The 17443-nt window shown below is 32.5% G+C and overlaps 1 protein-coding gene across 1 annotated transcript; it reads right to left on the reverse strand.

Annotated features, from left to right (window-relative positions):
• Positions 1 to 3244: 3244 nt before the first annotated feature.
• On the reverse strand, positions 3245 to 17089 carry LOC132714363 (O-acyltransferase like protein-like). The gene is made up of 15 exons (XM_060697223.1): positions 16524 to 17089; positions 15490 to 15662; positions 15021 to 15105; positions 14675 to 14768; positions 12459 to 12808; positions 11986 to 12153; positions 11265 to 11361; positions 10547 to 10645; positions 9991 to 10159; positions 9384 to 9463; positions 8795 to 8920; positions 7522 to 7645; positions 5402 to 5588; positions 4813 to 4955; positions 3245 to 3424 (listed from the first exon to the last, which is right to left on the reverse strand). Exons 1-15 carry the CDS (start codon positions 17074 to 17076, stop codon positions 3287 to 3289), a joined length of 2586 nt encoding a protein of 861 aa, XP_060553206.1. The 5' UTR covers positions 17077 to 17089; the 3' UTR covers positions 3245 to 3286.
• Positions 17090 to 17443: the final 354 nt, after the last annotated feature.

Here is a 17443-nt window from a genome sequence, read left to right on the forward strand (position 1 = left end):
TTACATATGCGCTCTTCGTTCCAAACTCTTTAATTATTGTGTGATCGACTTATGGAAGCGTCTAATTGCCAATTTTATATGTTCTATAAAAAAAGATAATCCTACATAGGAGATAAAAAAAGCCTAATCAGGAGTTTAAACTCCTATGTAAGTCTTTATAATCGCTTTATAATCATTTTTATGTTGAACTGCAGTTTGTACAATCTAATTTCAATTAATAATATCGGCCCCAGCGGTGTTTATTGGCTATTTTACACAATGATGCAAAAAATAGATTAACCACTAAGATCTACGTCCTTCTGACTTCTTTGTGGTCAAATATCAAAACCAGTGTTAAGGCAAAATAAGGGAGATCACTAAAGATATTTTTTTCAAGAGGTGATTACTTCCGCTGCCGGTTTTCGTATATCGCAACGCATAAAATATTTTACAAAATAATAAGAACAAATATTTCAATTTAATACTCAAGAATCATATTATCAAGTTACTGAATTGAATTGTGTTTACATCAATGCTCGATTAACCATTCTTCAAGCCCGACCATGTAAGTTTAAAATTACGTCATTTTTATACGGAACTGACTTGGATGCTCCGTTTTTAGACAATTCTTCTGGTTCCTGATGATGGAATGTTTTGGATGTCCACACTGTACAGTTAAATTGTAAGAAAGAAAAATTATGAAAGGGAAAATTTCCCGATGTTTTTCCCCAGATTTTTTTTTAAAAAATAAACCGTATTTTTGATAATAAAATATTTCAGCAAACCTTTTTATCCCGATTTTTGTTCCTGTTTTTGTGCGATAACCTATTTATAGCCCCTACTTTTAAGATCCACAACCCAGCTTATATGCTGAATTTTTGTCTTTTGGGGTTTTCGTTTTTTCTTTTTTCCACGGGTTTTTTTTAAGGGCTCATAAAAATTGGTAAGTGTTTAGTTTGGCGTAAGTCTTTACAAGCAAAGAGGTCTTACTCCATCAGTAACCCAATGGCTTGTACGTATGAGAATTCCTTTGTTTATCTTAGCAACAGCTGTCTGATCTGGTCGCAAGAATGTGTTTTTATGGCAACACAATTCATTGACAAAGTACAACACTGGTAAGCAGTGGATTCTACCAATCACCAACTTGTGTGTGTTTTTGCGTGCAAGTGCATAAATAATATGGAAGTTACAAAAAGTCGTCGTATTTTTTAACAACCCTTTTTCAATGTTAGAAACACTCATCTTTTTAGTATATTCTTGAATATCACTGCTGTCTTGTACTGTCTTCAAAACCACAGACATAAATTGACCGAAATTCTCCAAATAAGGAATAAATAACACTTCTGGACTTGTACACTAATACATTAAGATAACCCTGTGGTCACTTAAAAGGGTTTATTATTTTGTTACAAGATATTAAACATCTAAACTTCGCTCTATAATGATATTTATTATTTTGTATAAAGCTTACGTTTAAGTTTCATACGATGATTATTACGAAGATCCTGCTTATGAATGTAAGCTATGTTGAAACATGAAAAGATTTCTCCTTAACGCTTTTTTATCTCGTTTATGTATTGACATTATTTTATATTTTCAGACACATTGACAATGTATATTCAAATGTTGATGCAAATTGCACCTTCACATTACATGCCAGCTGATTAGTAGGGGGAGAAAAGATCTGCGATGTAACAGCTATGTGTCGCTTAAGTCGCTCGTGAAACTGATGGCAACAACGCGCCTCCTTATATATGAAGATATTCACTCTGTGTATGAAAGAACAATTAAAGAACAATTAAGCCGTGTCACGACAAAACCAACATAATGGGTTTGCGACCAGCATGGATCCAGACCAGCCAGCGCATCCGCCCAGTCTGATACTTGTTATAGAGTTTGTAAGCGAACAGCATGGATCTGATCAGACTGCACGGATGCGCAGGCTGGTCTGGATCCATGCTGGCCGAAAGACCCATTATGTTTGTTTTGTCGTGACGCGGCTCAATTAATTATGTCTTAAAAACGACTAGCAACAAATATCAAATGTAAAAGATTTATTGCTAAAATATACCATTTTACATGTCCAATTTAAAAATTGCATAATATAGCATACACTTGCATAATGAATAACTTTGTGAACATCATTTCTTAATCGAAACTGCCGTTTTCGTTTTCAAAGAAAGCCCCATGCCTTTCCATCTGTTGACTTAAACCTGTGTTTCCCACATTTGTCTGTTTTTATATTTTAATACTTTAGCGATTGTCAAATATTTGCTCCTATTTTGCCACTAATTTGTTTTTATGCTTTATAAAATCTTGCAATAGATAAATGTAAACTTTATGTGTTTATTCATGGATATATTCTCCATATTTAAAGGCACAGAAATCCACATTTGTTTAATTCTTTAGAAATGTCAAACATGTGTTTTATAATGTTTAAATAATGGTTAAAGTGCATGTTATTTTACAACTGAAAAAATAGGGCTAAACATGCATTTATATGTCGTAAAGATAGCAAAATGTAAATAAATTAGTATTTTGCCTTCCATACAAAACGCACTATGTTGGTTTTGTCGTGACCCGGCTCAAATAAAAAGCTTACGTCAGCGAAATTTGTTAGTTCGTTGACTTCAAGGACAAATTGTAAAATGTCGTTAAACATTATGTAGTTTATTTCATGTCTAAAGAAATTGTTTTTAAAGAAATCAAAAGAAGTGAAGAGAAAAAATGTGGACAAAGAGGCTTTTATTTCCTGTTTGGTTGTACAAAATGTTTTACATAGACAGAAGGGAAATATTTTCCATAAAATAGCAAAACAAAACTTCACTATGCAATTAAATAAACAACGCATACCCACGTACACACTCACTTAACAGTTTACTTGTTCAGATGCTAAACAAAGATATGTGGTAAAAATAAGATAAATCTCAAAAATGTAAATTGTGGAATGCTGTAAAAACATAACATGAAGACAAAACATCAAAAAAGACAAAAAAAAACGGATTTTGTAGTTGATAATCTTTATCACGTGTCTTAATTTTGTAAGAAAACAAAAAATACCGACATTTTGATGCAAGAAGTTTAGGTCAAAATTGTGCACCACTCAATCCGGTTCTAGGGGGCGTTAGATATTTTTGCATTTTTTAATTACCCCCCCCCCAATGTACTCCATCTATCAAACCTAGACTGAAATTTTCATGTAATTTTGCTGTTTTTGAATCTTCCGAGGGATAACCTTTTTCCAGATGTTTTAATAAGTAACTCCCGGGCTGTTCCATAGTCTATATATAATGCAATGGTAAATAAGTTATTTCCGCCCTCGTTTGAAAATGGTCTTTTCAAGGCCCATCATCGGGGATTCGAACACCAGTGACACGACGAATCCTATCCCATAAGATAAACACAAATGTCCCAAAAACAGATATATCTGCAAAAGAAGACAAATAATATAAGCCGCGTTACGACAATACCAACATAATGCGTTTGCGACAAGCATGGATCCAGATCAGCCTGCGCATCCGCGCAGTCTGATCAGGATCCATGCTATTCGCTTACCAACCCTATTACAAGTAGAGAAACTGATAGCGAACAGCATGGATCCTGATCAGGCTGCGCGGATGCGCAGACTGGTCTGGATCCATGCTGGTCGCAAACCCATTATGTTGGTTTTGTCGTGTCGCGGCTCAAATATAATCATGATATATAACCAATATAACATTATATGTTATATCTCTCATTAATTATGCACTTAATATACATGAATGTACATAAACTTTGACAGGACGAATTCTATGTAAATTTCGTGCGTTTTAAGTAAAATAACAACAAAAAAAATACTGCAAACTATAACAATTTCCACGTGATTTTCTTGCATTTTATTTAAAATGTCACAACTATGTACTCTGAACATTTTAAAAAATTATTCAAACTACAATTTGTCAATATTTTATCGTGAATTTTGTGGATTTTGTGCAATTTCAACAAATTTTATAGTGGCATTTATATGTAAAGTTAAAGATTGTTCAAAATACTAAATGTACTATGTATTGCCTAATTTACATAGCTTAAATTTTGTTTCAGTAAGATATGTGATACAAGGCGAATACTGAGGCATCTTAACCTTAAATGAGCCGCGTCACAAGAAAACCAACATAATAGGTTTGCGATCAGCATGGATACAGACCAGCCTGCGCATCCGCGCAGTCTGATCAGGATCCATGCTGTTCGCTATTTGTTTCTCTACTTGTAGTAGGGTTGGTAAGCAAACAGCATAGATCCTGACCAGACTGCGCGGATGCGCAGGCTGGTCTTGATCCATGCTGGTCGCAAACCCATTATGTTGGTTTTGTCATGACGCGGCTCAAATAAATTACATTGCAGTTTTAGTATGATAACTAAAATCAAATTGAAATAAATAAACATGTATATTATGAATTTTCATGTTGTTACACGTAAATACTCATTACTATAAGATAATCTCTGATATATAATGTATGTGTTGTAATCGTTGAAAAGCTGAAATAAAGACTTAGAGTATAAAACCTCGCTATAATGATATAATGATGATGATGATGATGATGATGATGATAATGATGATGATGATGATATAATGATAATAACAGATTTCAAATAAAATGATTATGATAATTATAAAATATTTTATTTCAAGAATGAAACACATAAGTGTATACAAATTTGAACTAAAATACATCTTGCTCCTGAAAAAAATATATATTTAATATAATAAATACAAAAATGTTATAAAAAAAAAAGTTGTCATACAAACAACAACAACAACAACAACAACAGTACAGACAATGTAATAATACTGACCACTTCATAGATAGAGAAGTATGTAGGTGTATTCCTGCTCATATAGAATACAATCATAACCAGTGGGTGGATGAGATAGGCGCTGTACGTCAATCTTCCGAGTGGGACAAACGCTTTCCATGACAGCACTTCATTTATCCAACCTGTTTTGGAATAAATAAGCAAATTTTCTGTAAAGGTTAACTCAATGCCATCCGGTAAGCTCATTAAGTAGAGCGTTGATCTGTGAATCGGGCGACCCGGGTTCGATTCCCAGAATTCTTTAGAAATGTCAAACATGTGTTTGATTATGCTAATAATGGATTAAGAGTATGCTAGATGTTTGGCAGCTAAAGAAATTAGCTCTGAATGTGCAGTTATGTGTCATAAAGGAAGCAATAAGTAAATAAGTAGTATTTTAATTTTCATTTAAAATACCGATTCACTATAATTATACGCATTGCAAACAAAACAAAAGAAGAAAATATAGTTCACTTATTTGGCAAATGAGTATTTTTTCGAAACTGTGACACGATATCATAAACATAAGTTTTTGTGAAGTAAAAAATGATAGCATTTGTGAGACATAATGGGCCTTTAAACATGTTACCTCCATGTCCAGTAGAACATGCGAATACAATCCAGCACACGGCCACCGCCCAACCGGTTCTATGCAGAGCAAAGAAGGCGGCGGATTCTCGTGGTGTGAAGATGTGTGAGTCTCCCTTGGAGTACGGGGAGTACACACATACACAGCAGAGCGCCAATGCCAGCAACCAGCATGTTAGATTAGCAATCTGTTAATAAGTAAATTAAAGTATACCATAAGAACTATATTTGGCATAAAACAAACATAATAATTGAAATGGAATGCAACCCTGAAAAGTAATACCTTTTGTGAAGTAAAGAGGTATTAGGTTTTGCACTAGCGAGGTTAATTATTGTGTGTGTATTTTTTAGTCCCCTACCGGTTTACCGGAGGGGACTTTAGGTTTACCCTCCGTCTGTCTGTCCGTCTGTCCGTCCGTCAGTCCGTCCGTCCGTCTGTCCGTCCGTCAGTCCGTCCGTCCACAAAACTGGATCCCGCGATAACGCAAAAAGTACTGAAAATATTTTAATGAAACTTGATATATGGATAGATGGCAGTATGGAGATTATGCACGTTTTTTTCTTTTCTTCCTATGTTGAAAATTCTGGTTGCTATGGCAACAAATAGACTGAAAATATGACAAATTTTACACATAAACTGGATCCCGCGATAACGCAAAAAGTACTGAAAATATTTTTTCTGAAACTTGATATATGGATAGATGGCAGTATGGAGATTATGCACGTCTTTTTCATTTCTTCCTATGTTGAAAATTCTGGTTGCTATGGCAACAAATAGACTGAAAATATGACAAATTTTACACATAACCTTGATCCGGTGATAACACAAAAAGTACTGAAAATATGTTTATGAAACTTGACATATGGGTAGATGGCAGTATGGAAATTATGCACGTCTTTTTCTTATCTTCCTATGTTGAAAATTCTGGTTGCTATGGCAACAAATAGACTGAATTTCAAGATTTCTTATTCTAGTTTTTAAGTTTTTTCACTATAAATTCTTTATTTCTTAAGGTATTTTCTTCAAACTTTAAATATAAGTTGCTTGTCATCAACCACATCATATGTGACAAGGTTTACAACTCTAGTATAAAATTTATCAGAATTACCTCCCTTGAACTTAAAATTTTCATGAAAAAAAAAACATTGTTTTTTTTAATAACTTCTTTTTCTGAATGTATCTACTTCAAACTTCATATAAATGTTTCTTATTGTCACTCAACATTTGTGAGTGTTCAATACTCTAGCAAGACTATTTCCAGAATTATGCCCCTTTTGAACTTTTTTTTGAGAAATTGGTAATTTTTACTCCAACTTCTTCAATCATGATAGGATTTTAAAAATGTTATATTTTGATAACAGGGATGTTTAAAAAATAACTTTAGAGTGTCCTTCAGTCCGTCTGTCTGTACATAAAACTGTTTCTGTGATCACTTTAAAAGAACTTTTTCAACAAATTTACTTAAAATAGGAACCTAAGTGAATGGCCCTTCAGAATGTTGCTTGGGCTCTTACCGGTAGGGGACTTATGGATTGCTTGCAATACTATGATAATTGCTTGTTGATTTTGTTTTTAATTTTTTTGAGATTATTGCTGTACTGAGGGTCGATCTGTATCCAAATAAACACTATTTCATGAGTCAGTTTTTATGTCTCTTAAAGGTTTAATGACTTCTTTTGAAAATCAAATGCCTTTATACAATAATTGGCTAATTAATTCAAAATATTTACACTTGCAAATTTGTATCAATTCAGTTTTTTTATAACATACTTGGGCAAGAGTATATAATAATATCTTGGAATGCCTTGTGTTCTTAATGTAGTATAAGCTGAAGAAATTAAAACAGAATGAAATTCATCTTTAATATCATTAAACTGGCATAGTTGGCACTTCCTATCATTTCTATCAATGTTTCTAAGTATTGTTAGTATATAGATATAACTATACAGTAAGAAAATTATAACGTTTGCCCGATAAATCAAACAAACATGCAAGCAATTCTTAACAATTGTCCATTTAAATCCTGGTCATTTAACCAGACAATTTGTAATTTTGGGACAAAAGTGTTTAAGTGTTTCCTCTACTTTAATAAAATATATTTTTGTTTATTATACTCTTACCTTTGGGATCCGACATTTACACTTAAGTCTGTGGAGCATGTATCCGGTAAACAGACCGACGATGTACGGTCCGAATCGAGCATAGCTCGGAATGTACAAGTTCTCGGCATAATCGTCATCGTTCCTGTGACATGAAAGTGATTAAGTACGCATTTTCTTGCAATTTCTATCATATTGTAACTTGTCGTTTTGGCTGTAAATACTGTACAACAAGATAAACATTTTCTCGCTCACATATTCTCCCTCAAAGAACTGTTTTCTTGCCCTTCTACACACAGATTTCACCCTCGCAGTTATTGCGTTACTTCGCTGAGCAAGGAAATGAACTGCTACGGACAGGCTATATTCCGGTTAGAAAAAGTATTTGTGGGCATATAGCAATTGATTATTTTTTCGAAGTTTTATGTCTGATTTTTTGCATCAAACGTTATTGTTAGGCGTAGACATGGGTAGTGTTGTAATCATGCATAAAACGATGGCGTATGTAGCCGATAAATTGTAGTCCTATAATAATAAGTTCTTAATTATAACACTGGGTCGATGCTACAAATCTGACCTTCGATGGTAATGCTATTAATGAATATTTCATAAAAATACATAGGTTCCTGTTTGAACCAGATTAAATGTTGCCTGTTGGTATGCCAGAATGTTCAATCTCTGTATTTCATTTAAACAGAATTCAGTCAAAATCTCGCTATTTTAACCATATTTAGTCAAAATCTCACTATTTTAACCATATTTAGTCAAAATCTCGCTATTTTAACCATATTTAGTCAAAATCTTGCTATTTTAAACATATTTATTCAAAATATCGCTATTTTTGCCATATTTAGTCAAAATCTTGCTATTTTAACCATATTTAGACAAAATCTCGCTATTTAAACCATATCTAGTCAAAATCTCGCTATTTTAACAATATTTAGTCAAAATCTCGCTATTTTAAACATACTTATTCAAAATCTCGCATTTTTTGTCATATTTAGTCAAAATCTTGATATTTTAACCATTTTTAGACAACATATCGCTATTTAACCATATTTTGTCAAAATATCGCTATTATAAACATATTTATTCAAAATCTCGCTATTTTTGCAATATTTAGTCAAAATCTCGCTATTTTAACCATATATAGACAAAATATCGCTATTTAACATATCGCTTTTTATCATACTTAGTCAAATTCTCGCTATTTAGCCATATTTAGCCGAAATCTCGCATGTCATGAAACAACATTTTTATAATGGCCGAATAGTCATATAAAACAGATACTCACGGTGGTGGGGCGTACTGAAAAAGATAGCTCTGTACAGGATATCTATGGCTGTATGCCACCACGCCTGCAGCTACTGTTGTTGCTGTTAGAAACACCATACATGAAACAACACCAGCAATAACGTTACTGCAACAAAAAATGATTTTGTAAGTAATATAAAATAATAAAATCATCATCATCAACAACAACAACAACAACCAGGACGATAATAATAATAATAATAATGGTAATGATGATGATGATGATGATGATGATATTGATAATAATTATTATTATCATTATAATGACGATGATAATGACGATGACAAAGACGTTAAGGAAAACCAATCATTCATGCAATGTGGCTTCTTTCAACATTCATTATTTTCCTGCATTTTCCTGTTTTAATTAATTAGCTTACAACATCAAATCTTTGATGTATGAAAATCTGAATAAGATCAGATCAAATAATGTTTCGCATTCTACATGTGCGAAATAAGTATATCTGAACTATAGTCAGATAAAGTATTTATAAAGAGGAATGATAAATGAGCAACAAAAAAAAAACATGAAAAAAAGCTTTAAAAATATGTAAAATATATGTTCTCACTAGAAAATTGGTAGAAGTATTAACGGACTGATGATGTAGAATTGCATATCGTTTGCCAGGTACCATGTCCACGCCATACACTGAAATAACGAGTAATGAATAATCATGGTATGATTAAAGTAGTGAAACGTGTTATCCAGTAGATAAGTAAGAAAACTAAAGCGAGTGTGACCATGATCTAGATTCTTGGTTAGTAAGCTTTTTTAATATCAACGCAATATTAAATATCTAAATAATTTAGAAGAGTATGTCACAGGTTGATGAAAATGTTCAGCATGCCTGGGATTCGAACCAGAGACCCTTGCAATGGTGTTTCGCGTATCTACCGACTGAGGTGTCTGGACGCTTAAATCTATTTTTCCATAATCAGTGAAAATTTCTTAAATGTGATAGACAAATGATTGAAATGTATAAATCGTTTGTATTAAAGCATAGAAATGACCAACATGTCCTAATTTAGAAAAGGAACAAAAATCAAATAGACCTAGCACATTGTTTAAGTACATTTTAATTAAATAAGATACTCAAAACTTTGTCAACGTTGACATAATGAAACAAAGGACTCAGCACCATGTCCACCTAAACATGAGTAAAACAAAACACAAACCATTTGATCTGTTTTAACATAGTTATTAATGTACAAGAGGTTGGTCCACCAGGTTTTACGGCATTCACCCATAAATGGGATATCGTCATTTGTCCACATTGGTCCATTCAGTACATAAGGTAAAACAACAGTCCCCACCATCAAAACAAGCATGTAAGATGGTGTCAATCTGTAACATGTAGATTCACGAGTAAATTAGTCACGTGTTTGTCAGTGTCACGTGAAAAATCTGCATTACGTGTGGTCGTATAATCAAATGTAAGATACAAAGCCACGTGCAAAATATCCTAAACTTTAGTTACGCACTTCGTAACGTCCAAACATTATATACATATAGTCATATGTAAAAATTGCCAGGTGTAAAATTGACAACCTTTATCAATTAATTTCTTTATTCTAAAGAAATCTTACATTTTTTTGGCAGAACATGAATTAAAAGTGCCATTTTACAAGATTTCTTATGATTAACAGAATGAATATTCACCAATTAAAATAACACACAAAAAAAACAAGCAAACAAACAAAATCAATATATTTTTTCTTTCAATATTATTACCTCCAGAATCGATGAAAGTAGAACATAAACCAGTTCAATTTTCTTGCACCGCCGACTTTCTCCAGTTCTTTTAAGGTCAAATATGCCACAAGGATTCCGCTGCAAAAAGTACCGACAACAACTTAAGTTCAAACATTAAAAAAAATTATGTTTTAAATTGCTTTTTTATTACTTTTGAATTCCACAATTTTATAAATATCAAAATAATCGTAATATTTCTTTAACATTCTTAAGTTGATATTAAGAGTGCCTAAAATGCCTTAAAAGTGCACTGTTTTGGTTGAGTTTATGGTCACGTATACACTCTCAAATATTTAAAGTCAATTTTCTATCTTGACTGCATATAGATAGCTTTTATTCTACAAATTCTACAAAATATTTTTAGCCGTAACAGCTATAAAGATAATTGCAAAACGTAATGTTACTCTATCACGAGAGCATCTAAGGTCACTTAAATATGTATTGAACTGAAAATTTAAACAACAGTTCTAATGCCCGACCGAAATGCATAAAAAACTGCTATGCATAACAAGACCATTTAAGCCGCATCACGACAAAACCAACATAATGGGTTTGCAACCAGCCTGCGCCTCCGCGCAGTGTGATCAGGATCCATGCTGTCCGCTATCAGTTTCTCTATTTGTAATAATAATTTTGAACAATAAAGTGAAAAAAATCGCTTGGTGTTTTTACTAAGGATGTCAAATCAAAACTGTACCTTATAGCAAAGAAAGAGTCCACAGAAACAGTGGCATACGCGATCGCCATGAAACTCCACTTGTCCAGGCTTGTGAAGAAATGAAAGAAAAAGTTAGCTGAAATAGATAAGTTGTCGATAATTAATTGCCACATTTAATGTATATTAGAATTTAAATATATATTTATTTGCATCATACCATTTTGTTCTGATCTATAGCCCATACATTTTTTTTGGTTGGGCAAACTAGTATAGATCACGGTATAGGTAATATGGCAACTGTCCCTCCTTTACTGGAGAATGAAGACCTCGGGTATCAACAGACACTCCGTAAGCTAGCTGGATAGTTTCTCAAAGAATCCAAATGCCCTGTGGGGGTTCAATCCCACAGCGGTAAGGATTGAAGACTATTAAAAATATAATACATATTTTCACAAAATGTTTGATATATAGATATAAAGTATACATTATTAACAGTTGTCGTTCCTGATAGACATAAGGTTTTATATAGCGAGAATGTGGTCTCGTGATACCCCCACTTGAGTTCGATATAAATACGCTCATATTGAGCAACCATTGTAAAATGAAAGGGTTGTAAGCGAATAGCATGGATCCTGATCAGACTGCGCGGATGCACAGACTGGTCTGGATCCATAATGGTCGCAAATCCATTATGTTGGTTTTGTCGTGACGAGGCTCAACTATTTTCTTTTAATCTGAAATGACATCGTAAGTTACTCACAATCGTATCCCTGGCAAAAGAAATAGGTATGACCGAGAATAACCCAGGCCATACTCAGGAAGCGGATGCCATTTATTGATCCGAGTGATCCAGAAGCTTGATGGGTATTCAGAATTTTAACACCGTTGCTATAGACACTAAACGCCATTAAAACACTTTCAGCAGTACCTACAGATACAAAATGAAATATTTTTATTAACATCACCATTACCTTTAAAAAAGGAAAGGTGATTAAAAAAATTTTGATTGACAAAACATCTTAACACTAATTCATTTTATTTTACATGTTTTAAGACATATCAACTTCTATATGCAATTTAGCTGCTGCAATGGTCTTCATTTAATGTTTTAGACATTTCCTTCAGCGACATTTGTAACTTCAGTTTTACATGGAAAATAATACACGTATGTTGTAGTGCACCGGTTTTTTAAGGCTTTAAATATTAGAAACAAATTTAAAAACTAAAACATACTTTTTTGCTCCCCTTCCATATTGTTGTCTTCTTTTGGCGGTATTGCCACATCTCTCTTGTCTTGGTTAATTTCATTTTCTATATCAGCAGTTTTTGTTTCGTTCCCGAGTTTGTCTACTTGTTCGTCGTCTGCTTCATGGGACATGTACGCGCCATTTAGATATGCGTCAGGAATTCCATAAAATGTGTTCTTTGGTTTATACAGTGAGATCTTGCTGCTGTTTTGACGAGATATATCACCGGTGGCCTGTTCGGTTTCTTTTGTGTCCACTTTAGTTTTCATTTGGACGGCAAAGATGTCATACAAGGTACCAATTATTATAGCGGCTACAAGCATGGCCAACAAACATCTGTATAAAAACGGTAAAAAGGAAATAGGTTTAAAACAGCCTGTATAAAGTCATGTAAATGAAATATGTATAGCAAGTTTAGCGATTACAAGCTTGCCAATAAAATATCGGTAATAATATCTTAACGAGTCAAACAGTGTCGTTAAATACATGACCTATATAAAACTTTTCTTAAATGATGATATGTATACTCATAAGTGCACTCTCTGGTGAAAATATCTTTTAGGGTTTTCGTCATTTTATCTAAGGAAAAGTCTGCACACATACATTAAAGGTTGAAACGATGCATAGATCTTTAGTAACAACTATCTTTAATTGACTAATTTAAATTTGCTGATGTTATTTAAGAGGTGATATTATTTATGCTATACGTACTTCTTAGTATTAAAGCCTATCTTCGTATAAGCGTTCATACGATACCATGGTATCAAATGAATGCTTTAACTTTTCGAGCATCAAACAAAAACTACTTGTCGAAACGAAACTGAGTTCATATTTTACTTTGACATATTTATCATAATACACATGTACTTTTATTTATTTGAATTCATCGTTATATAGATTTAGGATTAAAAGAACAAAACAACAACAACAAAAATCAAACAAAAGGTATTTAACAATTTAGTTCAAACGAAATTCACATGCAAATATCTATATACGTTTATGAAAGGTTTGTCTATTGCAAAATGTAAATTTACTACTCCCATAAGTTAAGAAAAATTATATCTTTTGCTATTTCTTAATTCTTGACCGGTGATATTGAAAGGTGAAAAACAAGATCATCAAATAATGTTTGCACAGAATAAGGCGATTTTCATAAAATTATATCAATACAATTTTTACTATCTATTACTTCATTTTTAATGGGTGAAAGGTGATGATTTATTTCTGTACTGTTAGAATTACAGTAAGTACAAAATAAGAGTTCAGAAACAAGTGGACGTTTGTCGCGCAAATTTGAATAATTATTTATTTTAAAATCGAACCTTATGCATATATTTAAAGATCAAATTTCTTAAGTATGCAAACATGTTCCAATTTTTTCGTTAAGCGTTATTAAAATAATTTTGTGACACAGTGCTTAACTTTACAGTTTGTTTAAGAATTTGATTTACTTATATCAAAAGGCTTCTAAAATCAAGGTGAGACCGAGATGTTACATATAAACATAAATATCCCCTCGACAACTACTGTCTAAGTCTTTTTTTCTATGTCAAAATTTACAAAAGCAATTGAGTTACACTGTATAACTAGTATAAGGACAAAAAAAAAAGAAGTATAACTGGGGATAATGATAATAATAATAATAATAATAATAATAATAATAATAATAATAATAATAATAATAATAATAATGATAATAATAATAATAATAAATAATCATCATCATCATCATCATCATCATCATCATCATCATCATCATCATCATCATCATCATCAGCGTCAGCATCAGCAGCATCATCATCATCATCATCATCATCAGCAGCAGCATCATCATCATCATCATCATCATCATCATCATCATCATCATCATCATCATCATCATCATCATCATCATCATCATCATCATCATCATCATCATCATCATCATCATTATCACCATCATCATCATCAACATCATCATCATCATCATCATCATCATTATCACATTATCATCATCATCAACATCATCAACATCATCATCATCACACCATCATCATCATCATCATCATCATCATCATCAACAACAACAACAACAACAACAACATCAACATTACAGAAACAAACCAAAGATTAACGCAAAAAAAAACAACAACAACAAAAACCCATTACATTAAAGCAAATGACACCAACAACAAAAAACGAGAATAATAACATAAGACATACATGCAGATGACGAGGTCGGTGGTGAGAGGTTTATCTTCTCTACAGCTCACTTCCGGCTGAACCAAAATTGTTCCATTCAGTAATATCTGCTGTACTGAAATGTTTAAAACATAAAACGAATATTCTTAGATAAAAAGACAGCGTTTTCGACATTTATTCTATCATTTTGTATTTTAAGAATAAAGCTATGATTTCAAAATTATATTTTTATTTCTTATATTTTGTGATATCACAATCAAAACAGTACATAATTTTGTAAGAAAACCGTAAAAAAAACTTTGATTATACAATTCAAACATTTGATTCATTGAATTTTTAAAAAAAAGGAAATTAAGCTATAACAAACTTGAAACGAAGAAGTTAACAAAGTCATTTGCTGAACAGGAGCTTGCTGTGCACGTTCCAATCTCGAAGTTAGGTGTTCCCAAATCCTGGTGAAGAAACAAAAGATGTTTTAGAATAATACTGTCATACAAAAGTTACATTTTTTGTTTATTTTTTGCCTGAACAATGCAATGCATTCTATAAAAACAGGTAGCGGTAATGTAAAGGTTTTAAGATGTACGTATCCAAACTGTATAGATATATTTCTTGGAATTTTGTTTGTCATAGAAAGTTAGGTATTCTTGTAATCGCAAATTCCCTCTCATAACCCCCCCCCCCCCCTTACAAAACAGTAGCAACTACTATATATACAAAAGACTGCGTGAAGCTGTAACAAGATTGTACCATATCATTGGCCTCTTTTTAATGATGTGACATCCGGAGGACTTGAAATATTAATTCTTGGCATAACAAATAATATGATTATTTACCGCTGATGCCGGAAGTATGTCGGTAAGGGGGAGGTCAATCTTGCAGTATTTGCCGGTAAACAGTTCCTTCCCATCTGTGACTGATTTGATGCCAACACATTCCTGATAGTCTCCGAGCCATTTTAAATTACCTTCCGCAAATCCACTCTCTGGCTTCCCCATCGCATCAATCACTACGAACAAATTTACATCAGGTCTCAAAGTTATATTTGATATATGGATCCATTTAATTATAGATATATATGATATATAGGTCCATTTACATATCAATTTACATATGGATATGGGATAGTGATCCAGTTAAATATCAAATTATACATACAAATTACAGAACTTCACACTAGGTTCAATAGCCTAAAAAACATGAACGTTGATTTTCTAAATTCTTACATAGATTAACTTGGGTTACTTAAAACAGAAAGATAAAATACAAAAGAATATTAATAATTTATTCAGATCAAAAAATAAAAATAAAATTTTGTACATAAGCCCTAATCTCAATTTGAGCGATTTCAATTTGTTATCATTTTTCATAATTATAATGATTTTTCTGGAAAAAAAACAAATAAAGGACAGATCTGGAATTTCGCCTTTAAAATTATTGGTCTTGTTCTCCATTAACTGAAATATTAATCTGTTCTATTGTTCTGTCATATCAAAAAACTTCTGTGGAGTCCCTTTACGATGAATAAGCATTATAAAATATGGGTCCTTTATTTAATTCTTTTAAATGTAATTGGTTCATTTATCCGTTCACTGAAATACGAATAAATTTATACATATCTCATATGAATATAAAACAAAGCATATGAAAAACTTAGTAATATGTATTTTGAATAAACAAGTAAAAACCTAAGAAGGACATACGTTCCTTTAAGCACAATGGCTATACAATGTAAATGGGTTATTTGTAGAATACTTACGGGTTTTTTTTTGTTTTTTTTTTAATAATAATGAAAAAAATAAGAGTGCAGTGATAAATTGACATATTCTATCTTTCTCATATCATGATAAAATCTATGAAATATATTTACTTCGAATAGCCCAATCAGAAGACTCCATAATTCCAGCAAGGATTGTTCCTACGTCATTTCTACAGGTTTCACCAACACCACTCGCCTGCAGGACAACCCCTGTGACCAATACAAGTAATTCAGATTGACTGATATCGTCCAAGTTTGACAAGTTCGGAAATCTGTCTGTTAGGAGCGATTCGACGGCATTACCTGGCAGCAGGTCTAACAAATTTTCCAAAATCGAGTTCAAACTGTTTGTTGTGTCATTCCCCAATGCTGATGCATTATTGTTTCCAGTCAACAGAGCCGATAAATCGGGCAAACCTCCAAAGAGCCGAGTCAGTTGTGTAAGTGATGAAATTAACCCAGTTACTCCAGAATTATTATTTTGTCCGGTAGGTCCCAGGGACAATAAATTCAGAAGTGTTCCAATCTGATTTTCATCGGTTCCATTGTTGAAAAGGCCAAACAAGATATTTTGAAGAACATTTGTGTTCTCTTGACCAGACACCGCATTAAATCCACAAAGAAAGAGGACAAGGAAAGAAAAACAGAATAAACCACGACGCATCTTCTCTTTCCTCTGTTTTCTGTGTAATTAAATTTTTAATGCTATTTCCTTCAAGATGATTAAAATGACTAAATAAATTAGTATTGCAAAATGCGTTTGAGTTTCGTAATGCTCCTTAACTTTGAACAGGCGTGTCTTGATTTAAGTAAATATACAGAATTACACCTATATATGGAGGCGATGATCATTTATGTATACATGATTAACCTTTCGTTTTGTGGGACAAGGTAACGTTTTATGCTATAGTGTTATTTTCTAAGATGGTGTTGCGAATTTAAATCTTTATCTTATAATGTATGTTATGAATGGAAGAAAGCACTTTGTCTCACTGAAGTTCAAAATCTAAGTTAAGATATAAAAGAAAATG

This window comes from Ruditapes philippinarum, unplaced genomic scaffold (assembly GCF_026571515.1).
Source record: "Ruditapes philippinarum isolate M1 unplaced genomic scaffold, ASM2657151v2 ctg5222_1_1_1_1, whole genome shotgun sequence".
Lineage (NCBI taxonomy): Eukaryota > Metazoa > Mollusca > Bivalvia > Venerida > Veneridae > Ruditapes > Ruditapes philippinarum.